Source organism: Phycodurus eques, chromosome 2, assembly GCF_024500275.1.
Source record: "Phycodurus eques isolate BA_2022a chromosome 2, UOR_Pequ_1.1, whole genome shotgun sequence".
NCBI lineage: Eukaryota > Metazoa > Chordata > Actinopteri > Syngnathiformes > Syngnathidae > Phycodurus > Phycodurus eques.
Genome location: NC_084526.1, coordinates 13,914,383 through 13,932,348, shown reverse-complemented (window position 1 = coordinate 13,932,348; position 17,966 = coordinate 13,914,383). Strand labels below are relative to the sequence as shown.

The following is a 17,966-nucleotide window of genomic DNA, read 5'->3' as shown; positions in this document are numbered from 1 at the left end:
AGGAGCTAAGGCGAAGCTCTCAATTTACCGGTCGAGCTACGTTCCCACCCTCACCTACGGTCACGTGCTGTGGGTCGTGACCGAAAGAACGAGGTCCCGGATACAAGCGGCCGAAATGAGTTTCCTCCGCAGGGTGTCCGGGCTCTCCCTTAGAGATAGGGTGAGAAGCTCGGTCATCCGGGAGGATCTCAGAGTCGAGCCGCTGCTCCTCCACATCGAGAGGAGCCAGATGAGGTGACTGGGGCATCTGATTCTGATGCCTCCTGGGCGCCTCCCTGGTGAGGTATTCCGGGCACGTCCCACCGGGAGGAGACCCCGGGGAGACACTGGAGAGACTACGTCTTTCGGCTGGCCTGGGAACGCCTAGGGATCCCCCTGGAAGAGCTCAATGAAGTGGCTGGAGAGAGGGAAATCTGGGCGCCCCTGCTAAAGCTGCTGCCCCCGTGACCCGACCTCGGATAAGCGGTAGAAAATGGATGGATGGATAAAGTGGTAAATTGAAAAACAATAAAAAAAAAAAAAAAAAAGTTTTGGAACTCCCTAGAAAAACTGCAACAATCTTAACAGGTGTTGGTGCCAAAAGTGGGTCACGGACCCATAAAGGGTCTGCTGCGGACAGGTAGTAGAAAATTCCAGGTGGTCCTCGTACCGACATGCCATGTTTCAAAGTTACGAGATGGTGCTCAATAAATTACTTGGTGTAGTGGCATAAGATGTTTTTCATACAAAAAACGAATGTAATTATTACTGTACTAATGTGTTAGTGTAGCTTAGTGATAGACTATGGCGCATATCATCAGCGAAGCATTTTGGTGGTAGTGCCATGCTGTTGACATGTATGACTGCTTAGCAAAGAAGGGGGGGAGGGGGAGAAACACAATCGCAACTGGACCCTTAGGCATTTCTAGAAGGCCGAATTGAGTTTCCACCACAGGGTGTCCAGGCTCTCCCTTAAGCTGGACGAAGTGGCTCGGGAGAGGGAAGTTTGGGCTTGCTGCTCTCAAACCCAACCGCGGACAAAAATGTATGGTTGGATATTTTATTTAAAGCTTCCTTTCAACACACTTGAGATTTGATTCTTTAGTGCCAGGAAAGGGAAGTTACATTTTTATTTTTGTTGCTTGGATTCCATTACATAAGGAACAAGTCACACAAATACAAATTGTTCTAATCACATATTTATTATAAGTGTTTTAGCTATTAAATGTACACAACAAAAATAATCATTTGTATTATTTAATATGTTTAACATTTAATATGTGAATACAATTGTTTTCCTTCTTTCCTTCTGTAACATATATTGGCTTAGGATGGTTGTTTTGGAGGGTAGGCAGGGAAGCATGAAAAATTGCTTTTAATCTCCAAATGCAAAGCAACAAAATAAGGCACCAACATACATTACAAACAAAACATTCACTCTTATAGGAAATGGCTTGCTTTTTGCAAGGCAGAAATGCATGGTTGTAACCTTGTAACCACCTTTCCCACATAAATTAGGACAAACAATGACCACTGAAAGAAATATCGTCTTCAATTTGGGTAGCATTTTACAGTAACGATGACAATACTATTAAGGCGACCACCAGGGTAGTTCAAATTTCTCAGTGTCATACTATGACGAGGTATAGGAAAATAAATTCTCTTATCTGTAGCAATCAAATTTTAAATACTAATCTGAGTGGTATCTCTTTCCAACAAAAACACAATTTGTAAGACTGTGAGAAAACAATGGTTGCGCGCCTGGCATCCTGTGTTTTAAGTCATCGCCGCCACCGAGCCTTTCTTATCACTGAAAAAGCTCTTGAGCAGCATGACTTGACTCACGCCGATGACAAACAGCAGGACCGTTTCGCCGATGGACCAGAGAGTGACACGGTCGTGGAGGTGATCCGCCCTATTGCGGTCGTGTGCTTCCCTGAGCCGGTACCACGTCTGTGACTCCGAAACCACCTTCAGGATCTCGTGGATGGACACGCATGTTGATTCCAGCTGTGAAGAAAAACACAGTTCAATTGTTAAAATGTACTCAAATAAAAAGTCAATTTGTCAATGAGTCATAGGTCCATTTATTCTGGCCACCTGCAATAATACTATGCCTAAGTGCTGTTTATACAGAACGACGATTCTGAAAAGGGTGGGAAAATACCAGCTTTAACAGGCTTTGTAAATGAGGCTAGTATTTCTCACACCCCCACAAAAGTCTTAAAAGAAGTCATCTTCCCATGTCATTGTTTGTATAAATGGCACTGACAAACGGATTGGGTCAGGGGGTGAAGTTGTTCAATTTCCTTCCTTTGATGTTGTATCGGAGCCAGAAGAGAGGCTGTGCTGTGTTCTATGTACAAAACCAAAGCGGATAAACGCTGTCTTCTTCTCCGGCTGTGATCTGTGTGAAAGTGGCTTCAAAGACACGTGAAAAGCGATTCAGCAATAATTCAACACCTCGATGATAACACTGTCTTACATGAGTCAGCGCCGAGGCCCTGGTCATGCCGGGCAGGAGAGGATCCTCGTCGCCGTGTCGGAAATCCAGATAGACGGACTTGTGTGAAAAGGTGGAGAATTCGTTACTGAAGCAGACCCTGTAGGTCCCCCTCATGGCGGTGGTATGAGAGAAGCTGTCATACTGCTTCTTGTTCTCATTGTACAAGATGTTATCGAGAGGGTCCGTCACAAAACAGTCCACGTCGTAGTTTCCTCCCGAAATCACCTTTTCAAAGGAGAAAAAAAAAAGCCATTTTGAGTGATCAATGCATGCCAAAATGGTGTACAAGGGCTTCAGTCTTTCATTTGTGTGTTTTATATTTATGTCTTTACTATTGCATTAGTGTAGGTTAGTGACAGACTACGGTGCAGTGTAAGAGTGCGTCATCACATGGCAAAAGAAGTTACCGTCAAACTTTTTGGATTATTTTACATTATATTATTAGTATTGCACATACAAATATTTACTGTAATAGTAACTTTACGACTGTTTTAGTGTAAGTTTGTTGTAGACTACAACACAGTGAAAAAATACAATGTTACCACACAATAAGGTACACCCAGCTACCGCCGTACTTGCGGTTTATTTGATTGTTTTACATTGTAATGTCTGAACTCTTTTGGGTGTGGGCTGTTAAGGGTGGGCCTGGTGATTGCCGGTTGTGACGTCAGCAAAGATGAAAATGCAAAGTGTGTGAGTTGTAGCCGATAGTAGCCGCTCGTGATAATAAAGCAACTTAAGTGTCATCCTTGACCACATATGAGGACATTACAATATTTATGGCCTAGAACTGTTTTTCATACTATTATTTACTGTAACTACGACTAAACGGAACACCGTCGTAAACCCAGGGCCATGTATGTACCCCGGTCTCCGATGGACAGTATTGGTAGAGTCAAACTCATTTTATTTCGCTGGCCAAACTCACCCCGATTTGATCTCAAGTGTGCCTAAACAGTATAGTCGTGGCTTAATAAGCTACAAATAATGTTCCTATTGTTTTGGCGCAAAAAAAATACAAGTTCATTTGGAAGATGATTACATTTATCAGTTATTATCTTTTTACAAATGTTGTAACAAAAAATACTGTATTTTCAAAAGTGTTATTAATCAAGTTTTTCATTTACACATGTGCAAGTCACATATCAAAATGTGTCTATATTGGACTTTACACCGCTCTGATAGGCTTGATCGGTATCGGCCATAATTAACATTTTATGCTGATCGGCTTTAATGTCATAATTCGCCGATTGTTTGGCTCCGCAAAAGACATTTATTCTGCGTCGCTATCGTGTACGGTATATTTGAATCCAAAAGCTAGTTTATTTTTAGCCTTGTCCCATGTCTTTTGACGTAATACTGCAAATATCTGACAGCCAATAAAGTTTTTTGTTTGTTTGTTTGTTTGTTTTTTTAAAGTCAGCGGTGAGGGACAGACAACACGTAATGCCTGGATCAGACTACAAGACAAATTTGGTCTTTGACATTTGCACTACGTCAGACTAATGCAATAAAATATTGTATTCTGATACCACCGCATCCCGTCTTTTACGATCACTGGGCTTCATCTTGTCAACTGAAACGCGAACGGATGCACTCGTGACCATGGTGATGACAACAACAATGGATTGCGCGTACTATAAGAACAAAGAGGGGAAAGAATTGTGGTGGTGGTAACCGGTCCTCGGGAGAGGACGTTCATTTAAGGATTGCTGGACGTTATGGTCACATACTTTTTATATGATACGGAAGCTGCCAACAAAATGTTATGTCGCCTAGCAAGTTAGTGCAAGCACTAACGGTTGTACGTAAACATGCCAGCGTTCTGTCGACTCATGCTGTCAAGTTTTGGTGTGTTAAGTAATTTGATAACAATAAAGTAATTGAATTACAGTAAGTGAGCACCCATTATTTCTGTCATGTGGTAACATTGGTTTGACCTGACTGATTAGAATACATGACCTTAGTGGAGAATACTTTTGAAGACACTCAGCATACATTACACAAGTATAAACAGTGAAAGTCATTTAAATAAGACACATTGCTCCATCTTTTGATCGGCTCGGCGATCGGTTATCGTTTTTTTAAACTCACTGATTGGCCTCGAAAATCCCGATCGTGTAAAGCCTAATCCATATGTTATGGACCATTTATAAAAATAACTGTGTTAAGCTCTAGAAATCATTTTGAATTCACGTACATTTCTGCATCCATCTTGAAATCTTGACAACCTCATCACTTCATTTAAACTTAAGCGGGAACTTTTCAAAAACAACATGCAGTTATCCGCCTACTTTAATACATACAAGTTGTGGCAGTGCCTGAAAAAAAATAATATAAAAGGGCTCCACCAAACCAACCTCTTTTGGCCTGAAGCTGTTGGCTGACATTTTGTAATATTCAATGTCTTAAACTAGTTCTCCAGGTGAATTGTAATAAAGGTGTCACAGCATTTGATATGAAATAGGCTTACATAACTCCTGAAACTTGGCATCTTTTTGCTACAAATGCCTCGATAGCAGGTGTCAAATCATGAGTCGCAGCCAATTTCGGAGTGTAATTAACTTGGGTTATCGTCAGTGTGACAAAATTAGCCACAGTTACTTTTATTTAAAAAAAAATAATAATAATTTAAAAAAAGTAGCAGTGAATGTGTTCTATCTTCACGGACCGGATTGGACTCCCTGGCCGGCCGGTTCTGGACGACGGGTCGTAGGTTTGATAAGAATCAGCCCCCCGCCCCCCCCTCAAAAAAGTATCCGAAGTCTAGACACGCTTTTAAAGCAACGTGTGTCCCACATACAGGCAAATTACACCACGTGAAACAAAACAAAACGTGCAACTAATACGTGACTTGACGGCGGCAAGCAGATGGTGTGTGCATCTTTCCGGGACTTACTTGGTAATCTATGTCAAACTTGACATCCTTCTCCAGCTCCTCGTAGAAACATAGCTTGTCGTTATCGGGGAGCTCAAACGTGAATTCGGTGGCGAAGACCACGAAAAAGTGAAGCAGCAGACAACTCAGCGACAGCGGCGACAGCATATTGTCAACGGTACTAGTTTGCACCGAATTAACTCAACCAGCAACACTTTAGCGGGTAACTGTGACGTGGCACGGCGGCTCGTCTCTTCCGGGTTGTACGACGTATTATTATTTTTTTTATAAATGTATATTTAGATTTTTTTCCCCAACAGATCCCCCTACGAAATAGAGTCTAGAATTAATAGTAACATACCGAATAGAATTAAAAATAAATAAATAAATAAAATAAACTCCAACAGTACAGCTAAGGAAGTCGTAGTCAAGGAAATGAAGAGGAACAAAATAAAAGCGCTTCAAGTCCCCTAGGGTACATTTTTCGAATTCCTCTTATTTCAGCTCAACTAGACTGCGTTTAAAATGTAGAAATGAAACCAAAAAGACCGCAATACTAAAATTATCACAGCTAAATTATTCGACTAAAGCCATCGTGTTCAGCTTCCGTAAAGAATAATATATATATTTTTTAAAACGTCAGTATAACACGTCATTTCAGTTTCGTAACAATGTTTATAAAAGTGTCACGTCAAATGTCTTGCTGCTAGCACTTATATCACGTTTGTTGTCCCAGGTAGTAACTTGTTGAGTATGTGTCGACCAGGGAGCGTCTCTTCAGCCTTTGTTCTTGCACTTCCCCTTGAATTGTTTATTGCCTGTTAGTTTCAAAAGAAAAAAACAACAACAACTCAAAATGGAACACTACGTCAAGATAGCGAGAGAGTTACTCAAGAAGCACGCCGTCGCTATCACCGTTGCAGTTGCAGCAGGTATAACCGATTTATGTTTGTTGATTATTCTTGTTCATGAATACGTTTCCATGGTGACCGTCAACGCGAGCGAGGGGACTCAAAATACACTAAGAATGTAACTCTCTCGTTTAGAAACCAGCAGACGCATCAAAAAGCCCCAAAACATATATATATATATATATATATATATATATATATATATATATATATATATATATATATATATATAATTTTTTTTAACTATAAAATGTTCCTTTTGAAAAGTTCCCCTGCACATTTTGAGAGCAAACTGTTACACATCACAGCTCATCATAGCAATCCCCACATGCCATGTAGAGCTGTGAGCAGTGTTGTGGGCACCACAAGACATCCAAGGGTGTCAGCGCTTGTATTTGTGATCTTACGAAGAAAAAGGCTGATTCACTATAACAGTGACATAACACTGCTTACTAGGCTTTACACGATCAGGATTTTTGGGAGCGATCACCGATCAGCGAGTTGAAAAAACTGATAACCGATCACCGCTCCGATCACAAGATGGAGGAATGTGTCTATTTAAATGACCTGTTCATTTACTGTATATACGTCTGTACTTAATTGCTCCCAAAATTATATTTACAATAAATAATGTATCTTAATCTATTTATGCCAGTGAGGCATAGTGACAGACAGAACAAATGAATGGTCTTCTATTAGATGGCAGGAAGTAAATACAGTAATTAATGTATCCACTTTTTTGGACATTTTTATATGTTGGTGTGCCGTGACATTTTCCATTGTAAAATATGTTCCTTGGTTCCATAGAGGTTGGAAATCACTGCTCTAGTCATATTGTGTATTCTAATCAGTCAGGTCAAACCAACATTACATGGCAGAAATAATGGGTGCTAACTTAGTGTAATTAAATTACTTTATTTTTAATTTAATTACTTCCGAAGTTTTAGAGCATGATTCGACAGAACGGTGACATGTTTACGTCCAACCGTGAAGTAAAGTCTACTGCTTACTGGGTTTCGGCCATTTCTGTGAACGTAGAAGTAGACGGAGCAGACAGCTCGAGGTGTTTTTAAAAGGGGTGACATCAGACCCATCATTGATCTGATCTTCCATCTGTGCCGTGACATCGTGTCTACATCATCAGAATCTTCTTTATTTGCCAAGTATGTCCAAAAAACACACAAGGAATTTGTCTCTGGTAGTTGGAGCCGCTCTAGTACAGTCAATTGACAGAGAACACTTTTGAGACATAAAGACATTGACAAAAACAGTCACTGAGCAATGGGTTGCTAGTTATCCGGTAATGCCGGTAAAAATGTATTTATCTATCCATCCATCCATCCATTCATCCATTTTCTGAGCCACTTCTCCTCACTAGTGTCGCGGGCGTGCTGGAGCCTATCCCAGCTGTCATCGGGCAGGAGGCGGGGTACACCCACACAGGCACGGGGAGAACATGCAAACTGCACACAGGCGGGGCCGGGGATTGAACCCGGGTCCTCAGAACTGTGAGGCTGACGCTCTAACCAGTCGTCCACCGTGCCGCCTAAATTAATTGATTAATTAATTATTATTTTTTTACAATTGTGCAAAAAGATGCCGATTCCTCTAGCACTTAGAGCAGTTCGAATGGCTAATGTAGCAATAGTCCGGTGCAATGACCATTGTGCAAAGGGCACTGAGACTTCAAGCGAGTAGTGCGATAATTTGGGACAATGTTGATTGTGCAAATGTTGCAGATACTCCTCAGTCAGTGTGCAAGTGGTGCAATGCTACTCTGGCATGAGTGGCCAGTATTGGTCAACAACAGATATGCAAATAGTGCAGCGTCGCGAGACTACTACAGTGAGTGCACGAGTAATATATAATTGACCTGACAGAAATGTGACAACAAACTCAATACAAAAAAAATTAGTAGCATGTTGCAATGGAATTGAAGGGTAGCTGTTTTAAGAAGTTACTTTATTATCCTTCAACAAGAGTCGCCTTTGATTATCCAACATTAAATGTTTTGGAGAAAAGGACCATGTACCTCGCTATTGTGGGGGATAAGGACCGAGCACTACTGTGAATAGCGAATTTCCGCAAATGATTCACGCCAGTGATGGTGAGATGAAGCTTCATGAGGCATCGTAACACTTGAGCCATTGGTTCGAGTAATGGTTCATTTCTTGATGCTTCATTTTTTAGAAATAACAGTTCACCATTTTTTTGTTTAAGTGATTCATTAAAGAGCAAGATTATATAAATTGGGGTACAGTATTTTTTCCTTATCCTGTCAGTTTGTATTGTACCTTACTTTCTTGGAACACAACAAATACCTTTGAATAAAGTAAACGGTGGAAAATGCGTTTTTTGATTAAAAAAAAAATGTAATGGCTAGGCCTCTATGATAGTTATATATGTGGCGCGGTACTGCTTGCGGTTCAAACCTCACACGATCACCATACCCCAGGTTGAGACCACCAACCTCTGGGCTATTAGATCAGGATGCTGGTTGCTAACCCAGCCCCCTGTTTCCAAGGATTTTGAGGAGTGGGTGGCGTAAGATGTAATTACTTGCTATCTCTACTGTCCAAGCTATGTCCAAACTGCTGTAAACACTCTCCAAACTCTACTAGCCTGTACAAACTACACAATCTTTATCTAAACTCACACGCACGCACACATTTTGAAAGGAGCCTGAATGAGGGGTTTATATTGCTGTCAAACCTCGTGGCAAACTCTGAAGCGCTTGCCGAATCGGTCACGTGGAACAGCCGGGCAGCGAGGCTTCGGACGTCATCACTGCCGGCTCCTCCCCTAAATGAAGCAAGTCTTGATACATGCTCCGCGGACACGCCCCTTCCATTACCCGACTTACGCCTCGAAGACTTGGCACATCTCGTAACATCACTAATTAACACCGTGAATATATCACAATCTAACTATGGTTCCAAAACACATTAAAAAACATTTATTCATATCAAACACAAATATCCTCAACCAAGAAGCATGCACATACACAATGTACATAAACAATTATGATGATGATGTTGATGATGAGCAAACTATTCAGGATGCAGGAGTTAGTTGGTGCAAATGCTCGTGGGGGCGCAGGTTCAAACGACGCTACTCTGTATGCTGCCGGGTCAACGTGGCAGTTAGCACGTCTGTGTTTTACTGGCCCGAAACTGCTGGACAGTGACAATACGAACTTGCGCTGAGCTCTTTCTATGGATTCTATTGATTTTGATACTGTGTTTAGTCCAAGTTTGGCGACACTATCGTAAGCCAAAGCAGCAGACATGAGTGCCGCCATCTAAACTATCCACCCCTCGCTGACTGTCGATCACAAATCTAATGCCGCTGCTGTTAGATTGGTGACTGGATGAGCGCGTCAAGGGTTGGAAATGAAGTGAGTGAGTGTGGTTGTAGGTGGAAACCTTCTGCCGCGAAGGTTTGGGGCAACTAGGTTGAAGTTTCTTTGGGGGGGGGTCATTTACTGCTGACAGTAACTGTTCATTGTCTCAACTAAAGAGACGCAACAGTGCATTCATGATCATACATAGTCATACTGATGGAAAATGTTGTTTATTATGATTTTGTTATTAAAATATACTACATACATAGGCATTCTAAATTGCACATTTATCAGTTTTAAAAGTAAATGTGGCCCTTGAGCACAAAAGTTCACCCACCCATGTTATGTAACAGCATGTTTTCCCTCTTCCAGGGGCAAGCCTGCTGGCCTTGCGCAGGAGGCTGGCGGGGGGAGTGTGTCGGAGCAAGGCCAGGCTGGATGGGAAAACAGTGCTGATCACAGGCGCCAACACTGGCCTTGGGAAGGAGACGGCCCTGGATCTGGCGCAACGAGGTGAGTACTCACCATATGTTGATTTTTATCTTGAATTTCAATTTATAAAGACTTCACCCCTCTTTTTCTCTCAGGGGCCAGAGTAATCCTCGCCTGCAGGGACTTGACCAAAGCCAGCATGGCCGCCGACTACATCCGCCGGAAGAGCGGCAACAACAACATGGTGGTGATGAAGCTGGACCTGGCCTCCCTGAAGTCAGTCAGAGAATTGGCCAACCAAGTTATAAATAGCGAGGAGCGTTTGGACATCCTGATTAACAATGCAGGTATATCTCTCAATACTTTTCTACTTGGAGGGCAAATATTCAAACTCGCTTGATGGTGTGGTCCTCGACCAACGCTTCAGTTTCTCACACGGCCTCTCGAAAAAATTAATTGCCCACCCTGACTTGCAGTATGGGACTGCACCATCAGCTAATTTGGCACAGTTCTATATAGGAAAGCGGCCCCTGGGCTTTTTTGCCCCACGGACTGGTTTGACATGCAGCAAGCAAGCCGAAATTCCCACAAAGCCCGCCGCCTCATCGATGGCCCCAAAGAACCCCTCAGCGAGTGTCACCATTTGCAGGGTACATGCTCACAGCCGACATGCTCAGCTGAATTGAGAAAGGAACGACTCAGTTCATGAAGTAATTCCATTCAGTAGGGGTGGGCGATGTAGCTTCAAAATTATATTGCGATATTTCAAGGAAATTTGCAAAGACAATATTCTTGATGATTTGGGGAAAAACACAACTGAGCAATATATTTGTGATTGCTGCTTTGGATTGGAACAACAGCATTTTCATTGCACACAATATTTAAGCCGCCCTTTCACGTACACACACACAGCATTATGATTTTTAGATCTGCTCTCACTTGATTTTTATTTGGGGGGTTGAAGTGAGTCAGATTTTATGAGTAAGTAAAATAATACTACATAAATAATTATAAAAAGTATTTTAAAGGTACATGAAACTTACAGTGCTGAAATTATGTCTATAGCATGACAGCCTGGTTCATTTATTGTGTGAAGATGGCTTTGACAACAGTGGCCCAATTGTGTTTAAAAAAATTAATGATAATAATTAAGTGTTTAAAACACTCCTTTTGTCCAGTCTGAATTGACATCATGTCCTTGTCCAAACAATACTTGACCGCTTCGGTAATATCCTGGCACCGTCTGCTGCTGAAGAAGTGCAGCTAGTGAGTGCTCTAGCAATGCTCAGTTGGAACTTTTTGTCACTTTTACTTACTGCAAACAACACAAGCTGCTTTCATGTCCTCACGTGTCTTTATAGTCTACTTGTATTTGGTCATGTGTTTTAGCTTTAGGTGGTGAAACATACTGGTTGTGTTTCCACCTTTAGCGGTAACAGTTTTGTCTGTGTCTGTCCAATTGGGAAACACCGTGCCCACTTTATGCGTCACTGGGCCTAGGCATCAAAACACCTTTGGACACCACTGCTAAATCCTCATTTGAGGACGAAGTCGACACTACGACATTGTTATGTTGCAGTCGAGAACGACCTTTTGTGCGTTCGCAGGGATGCGAGGACGTTCGGGAATACGGCATCACGTTTCTACAGTTGAAATTTCGTGATATTGAGTTGAACAGTACATGCGATTTCCCAGGTATCATGATGTGCCCCAAGTGGAAGACGGAGGACGGCTTCGAAATGCAGTTCGGCGTCAATCACCTGGGACACTTCCTGCTCACCAATCTTCTCCTCAGCATGCTGAAAAGCTCTGCACCAAGCCGAATTGTCATTGTCTCCAGTGGGGCGCATGAGAAGGGTAATGTGTTTTTTTTTCTTTCTAAAAATTAAGTTGTATTCACTTTAAGTCCATATGTGCCAATAGTTTTGCTCACCTAAGATTTTGGTGTTTGTTACAAATAATGCTATATTTTGTAAGTTGTGTAGCAGAACCCTTTGGGGAAAAAATGCTGAAATGTTGTTGTTTTCTCATTTAAAAAAAATGTCAAACCCAAATGGTAATAGTCTACAGCAAACCTTAAGGAATTGGGCTCACTGTTCCAATACATTTGGAGGAAAGTGCTTTGTTCAGTGCTTCAAACCCCACTCTAAAGTATCCTGGACTTCTCGAAAGTCCCACCACCCCTAGCAGAGTCTTCGTTTTGCCCCGACGAATGGAAGCTCGATTTGAGTCTTAAATTTTACACAATAGTTCTGATGGCCCTCCAAACGTTCATAGTTTCTTTGATCAAAATGCGCTATAAGAGGGGTTTCTTTCAGGCTGCATCCACTTTAATGACATCCACCTTGATGAAGACTACAAACCTGACGTGAGCTACCGCCAAAGCAAGTTGGCCAATGTGCTCTTCTGCAGGGAACTAGCGATCAGGCTAAAAGGTGTACTAAGATAAACATCCACTTGAGACAATTTCTCCTGTGGCATTTTATTTTCCTCTAACAAAGATGGATTCCCATCCCATCAGGCACCGGCGTGAACACATACTGCCTCCACCCCGGCGTCGCCCGTACCGAGTTGGGCCGCCACCTGTTCCCTACGTCCCTGTGGAAGAATCTGCTCCTCATACCTTTCCTGATGATGATCAAAACTCCACGGGAAGGAGCACAGACTTCCATCTTCTGTGCTGTGGACGAGAGTCTAGCCACATCCAGCGGCCTCTACTACAGGCAAGTGATAACTAGCCAGGGTTCAACTTTAAGCCTTTTTGGGTGGGTCACCATGAACCAAGTTGTTGTGGCCCTGTCAGAACCTGTACTGGCCCCGTATAGTCAGGATATAATATGTTAAGTTTGAGTGATTATTTCGAATTTAACGCTTTTATATTGTATTATTTAAGCCGGCGACACGGTGGCCGACTGGTAAGAGCGTCAGCCTCACAGTTCTGAGGACCCGGGTTCCTCCCACATCCCAAAAACATGCATGAATTGGAGACTCTAAATTGCCCGTAGGTGTGAATGTGTGTGCGAAGGGATGTTTGTTTGTATGTGCCCTGCAATTGGCTGGCAACCAGTTCAGGGTGTACCCTGCCGCCTGCCCGATTCTGATAGCTGGGATAGGCTCCAGCACGCCCGCGACCCTAGTGAGGAGAAGCGGCTCAGAAAATGGATGGATGGATGGATACAGCAGCTGAGGTCGCAAGGACATTCAGTCCATACTTAACACACTCAAGCAGTCTACGGTGGGAGGAAAAAGTATGTGAACCCTTTGGAATTTCTTACATTTCTGCAGAAATTGGTCATAAAATGTGGTTTGATTTTCATCAGAATCACAAGAATAAACAAACAGTCTGCGTAAACTAATACCACACAAAAATGTTTTCATATTTTTATTGAAAATAACATGTAAACATTCACAGGATAGAGAGGCTTTGGATCCTCCAAGAGCCAACCGGAGTAAAAGTGTGAGTCAACCTGGATTCCAATCAATGCTATAAGATTGGAGGTGTACCTTAAAGCTGCACTGGCCAATAGAAAACACACAGCAATTTAGAATTGTTTCCTGTCAAGAGGCATTGGCTGATGTGTACCATACCTATCTCAAAAGAGCTCTCGGAAGACCTACGAATAAGAATTGTTGATTTGTATCAAGCTGGAAAAGCTTACAAAAGTATCTCTAAATGTGTTGATGTTCATCAATCCATGGTTAGACAAATTGTCTATAAATGGAGAAAGTTAAGCTCTGGTGCTACCCTTCCAAAGAGTAACCATCCTGTAAAGATGACTGCAAGAGCACAGCCCAGAATGCTCAATGAGGTAAAAAAGAACCCCTTGTGTGGTATTACAAGCAGACTCTTGTTAGTTTAATCTTGTAATTTAGATGAAGATCAGACTACATTTGATGACCAATTTATGCAGAAATGTAAGAAATTCCATAGGGTTTACATACATTTTCCTCCCAATGTACATTTGTCAAGCAACCGTGTTGGAATATCTGGGGAGTATTGTTCAATGCCCAAGCAAGAGTAGTATTGATTTTCGATGATATCCAACACAAGATAAAATCACGAATACTCAGTGACAATATTCAACCAGTCTAATCCTCATCTTTCAAGAGTTAGTTTTATTCCAAAAATTCCAAAAGAGCTATGCATGAATGATATTATGGTATCTTGAGGTCCACATCGACGTCTGTTCTAATACATCATTTCTCTTATTCTAAATAAGTGGTTCCGTAATGGGGAAGTACACACTATTGTGCAGTAATGATAACATAGTAACCAAATAAGATGTCATCCTCTCCTTGCTTTCACAACAGCGACTGTGCCGTCACCTGTCCTGCCCCAGCAGCCACGGATAATGGGATAGCCAAGCGACTGTGGGCCCTCAGCGCCAGTTTGGTCGAGCTGGAATGAAGTCAGCGTCTTGCCGCGCTTCCATTCATGCTGCTCAGGCCAATGTACGGTTGCTACAGTTATTATCATGTACTGCCTTGTTTTTTACATTTTAATGAGACCCATTAACTTTGCACGGTAAACGCTCAGTGATCTATGAAAATATTAGGGCCACACTGAAAATAAAAGACTATTAGAGAATAAACTCATAGAATCTTTAAAGTCTACATGTTGCAAAAATGAATTATGAGGGAGAACATGTATATTAAGAGGAAAAATACATTTGTAAGAACATATTTGGAATATTACTCCGAAAATATTTTATTTTATGAGAAAATTAAGGCAACATTTGTATTACATGGAAAAACATGCAATAAAGTCTAACTATTAAGAGCTTTTCTACATTTTATGCGAACACATTTTTTAAAATAAAGATTTTTTAAAATTGTGTTATGAAAAAAAATAGAATAAATATAAAAGAAAACAGTAAATTGTATGACAATAAAGCCATAATATGACAAATAAAATTAAAAACCCAACTTAAGCATTTTTTAAAAACATTTTATTCTTGTATTTCAACTTTTCCCAGAATTTTTTGCACAATTCTTTATTTATTACAACAATACAACGTTTTCTCGTAACATTGGAATTATAGTTATTTTCCTTTCAGTGTGTCCCGAGTAGTCCTCTGTAGTAAACGACAATGAAATGAAATGCACTGCTTCTTGATATGAACTGCTTTAAAGTAACGTGCAACCTGTGTAACCAATCGAAATTCAAGAGAGAAAGTAAAAATAAGCTTGAACATAAAATTAACCACATTATCTTAGTTTGTTTTAACTTACACTCTCGGAAAATAATAAAAAATAAAAAAACATTTTAGGTCAAACTTATGGTGGAAAAAGTTTTGAAACGATTATTCGTAATCTCATTTTCTTTATGTCACAAAAGCTCGGCATTTGCACTGGTGCGTGTAGACCTTTTTATATCCGGTTATGTACTGTATATCTTAAATGCTGTTGTGTATGCTGCTATTAGAGATTTTTTTAAAACGTTTTCACGTGACTCAACTCCTCTTGAGTTGATTGAAATTCCTGTTCATTAATGTTCTCATCTCATGTGTTTGCAACCCTGCAGTTCCTGTGTACACTGCCCTTAAAATAAACAATTTCAACAAACCGAGCTCAACTTGGAAGAGGAGAAACATGTTATTGTATAGGTGACCTTAATAAGCTGTTATTAAAATATGTCTGTCAGAATAAAAGTAAAGAAAATTAATGCATAAAACAACTATATCGATACAATGGCCACTTTATTATGTGCACTTATTTAAAATAGAGGTCAGTAACAATTGGACTTTTTTTTCTTCTTTTTTTGCACGAGTGCTCCCCCTACAGTTGAGAAGTGCAGTTTACTTTTCAGCCACATGCAGATCGAAGTGCATTTTTAACCAACTCAAGTCAATGATTGTACATGTAAAAACACAAGTGGTAATGCCATTTCTTGAAATAAACATCTGATCATTTTAGTGTGCCACAATGATTCTACAAACACTACACACAACTCTGAACATTGACACTTGCACTTAATGATGAAAAGATTTCCTGGCTTGTCCACTCCTCAGACATAAAGCACTACATATCGCTTTAAGGCTGTGAATGCGTCGCGGTACGACAATTTACACATTTAAAAATATATATTTTGCATTGTTTCAACAAAACGTTTATTGTGAGGTTGTTGTATCTCAATGAGGGCATATGTATACTACTATGGCACATCTAATACTAATGTATCTAATTTTGTAGAGAAGAGTTTCCCAAACTTAAAAGGGCCTCCATTCATCCATTTATAGCACTTAATACTCATTAGGTCCAACCACTGATATTCGGGGTTCGAATCTCAGGTGGGGCCTTCCCGCATGGAGTTGGCGTGGTCTTCCCATGCTTGCGTCCTCTCGCCAACCATCAACATACGTGTTAGGATCATTAGAGACACTAAATTGTCCAGAAGTGCGAATGTGAGTGTGAAAAGTTTGGCTGTCGACCAGTCCAGGGTCTACCTCGCCTCTCAACCAAAGTCAACTGGGATGGCTATGGAAAATGGATGGATGGATGTTGTCATAACATTTGTGATAAGGAGCACAACAGACATTCATTTAATCCAAATGAATCCGACCAACAAGCAGTTGGTCATGAGTAAAGGATTTTAATCATGACAGTCCCAACAGTATTAGGCAACCCCAGTTGTAGCATTTGATCCAAAGTCCCAAATGGTTTCCGTTCAAGGCCACATACAGGAAAACAGGAGGAAGAGGAGGGACATTTCATTTTGCGTTTGTGGAACATTCTAAAAGCCTTGCTGCCATTTTGTTTAATGTAGTTTTTATAAGATTTATTGTTTTATTCTAGAAATACTAACTTGCATTTCATTGTATCTGCACCATACAATGAAAATAATGGCCGTTATTGTATACCGCTTATCCTCACTAAGGTCGTGGGTGTGTTGCAGCCTATCCCAGCTGACTTTGGGTGAGAGGTCGGGTACACCCTGGACTGGTCGCCAGCCAATAACGGGGGCCATATAGACAACCAACCAACCAACCAGTCTCACATTAACACCAAGGACAATTTGGAGTCTTCAATGAGCCTGACATGAATGTTTTCGGAATGTGGGAGGACTACTGGGTTAGTAAAAGGTTATCAGTTTTAGTGGGATACCTTGTAACATCCATCCATCCATTTTCTAAGCCGCTTATCCTCACAAGGGTCGCGGGAGTGCTGGAGCCTATCCCAGCGATCATCGGGCAGGAGGCGGGCTACACCCTGAACTGGTTGCCAGCCAATCGCAGGGCACACATAAACAAACAACCATTCGCACTCACATTCACACCTAGGGGCAATTCAGAGACTACAATTAACCTATATCTTGTAACATTCAAAATGTATTTAAATTTTTAATTTTGTACTAAAAATGCGTGATAGCTGTAGCATTAAACTTTTAGGAAATGTTTCCAAAGGTAGTCTGATATCTTGTAAATTGCTTTTAATTAAAAAAAAACAAGTGACTCATTTTGATTCAATTTTTTTTCATAATGTTTCAAAAAAATATAAAAAGTGTCACATCTTACATCAGCTTGAAAAAAAATTACTTCAAAATAATGTGGGATATCATTAAACATCTTAACTTTTTCTCCTAACCTGATGGCGCCATGTTTTAAAAAAACATTTTCTCATAATATGGAGCAACAAAAAAACATAAATGGCCCCCAGGCCAGACTTCTGACACCCCTGATATAAACAACTATGTATAGTATGCACCTTATTGGGAAATCTACTACCTGTATGAAAATAACAAAAAAATAAAAATAAAAAGCTAATGTTAGTTGAAGCTCACGTCAGTTAGCTCACCTGGTGTGAATATGCATATTTTTAGCGTGCTCGCTCTTGCACGCCGGGCAAAGTATGAGATGCACGCTCGTTAAAAAAGCACAGCTATGCTTTTGGCTGTGAAGAGAAAAACTCAACACGCAA

At 40.9% G+C, this 17,966-nt stretch overlaps 2 protein-coding genes across 4 annotated transcripts; one reads left to right on the top strand and one right to left on the bottom strand.

Moving 5' to 3' along the window:
- Nucleotides 1-1,162: 1,162 nt before the first annotated feature.
- Nucleotides 1,163-5,939, bottom strand: tmed3 (transmembrane p24 trafficking protein 3). Its single transcript, XM_061668207.1, has 3 exons — nt 5,385-5,939; nt 2,465-2,710; nt 1,163-1,989 (listed from the first exon to the last, which is right to left on the bottom strand). The coding sequence occupies exons 1-3, from the start codon at nt 5,529-5,531 to the stop codon at nt 1,756-1,758; spliced, it is 627 nt and encodes a 208-aa protein (XP_061524191.1). The 5' UTR covers nt 5,532-5,939; the 3' UTR covers nt 1,163-1,755.
- On the top strand, nt 5,826-16,952 carry si:ch211-107o10.3 (uncharacterized protein LOC407663 homolog). 3 transcript variants are annotated; one of them, XM_061668184.1, is made up of 8 exons: nt 5,827-6,295; nt 9,990-10,130; nt 10,205-10,396; nt 11,745-11,906; nt 12,368-12,484; nt 12,571-12,772; nt 14,361-14,501; nt 16,927-16,952. In XM_061668184.1, exons 1-7 carry the CDS (start codon nt 6,220-6,222, stop codon nt 14,455-14,457), a joined length of 987 nt encoding a protein of 328 aa, XP_061524168.1. In that variant the 5' UTR covers nt 5,827-6,219; the 3' UTR covers nt 14,458-14,501; nt 16,927-16,952. The 3 variants fall into 3 exon arrangements, with proteins under 3 accessions (XP_061524177.1, XP_061524168.1, XP_061524160.1); XM_061668176.1 differs by lacking the exon at nt 16,927-16,952 and having other exon boundaries at nt 14,361-15,949; XM_061668193.1 differs by lacking the exons at nt 12,368-12,484; nt 16,927-16,952 and having other exon boundaries at nt 5,826-6,295; nt 14,361-15,949.
- Nucleotides 16,953-17,966: the final 1,014 nt, after the last annotated feature.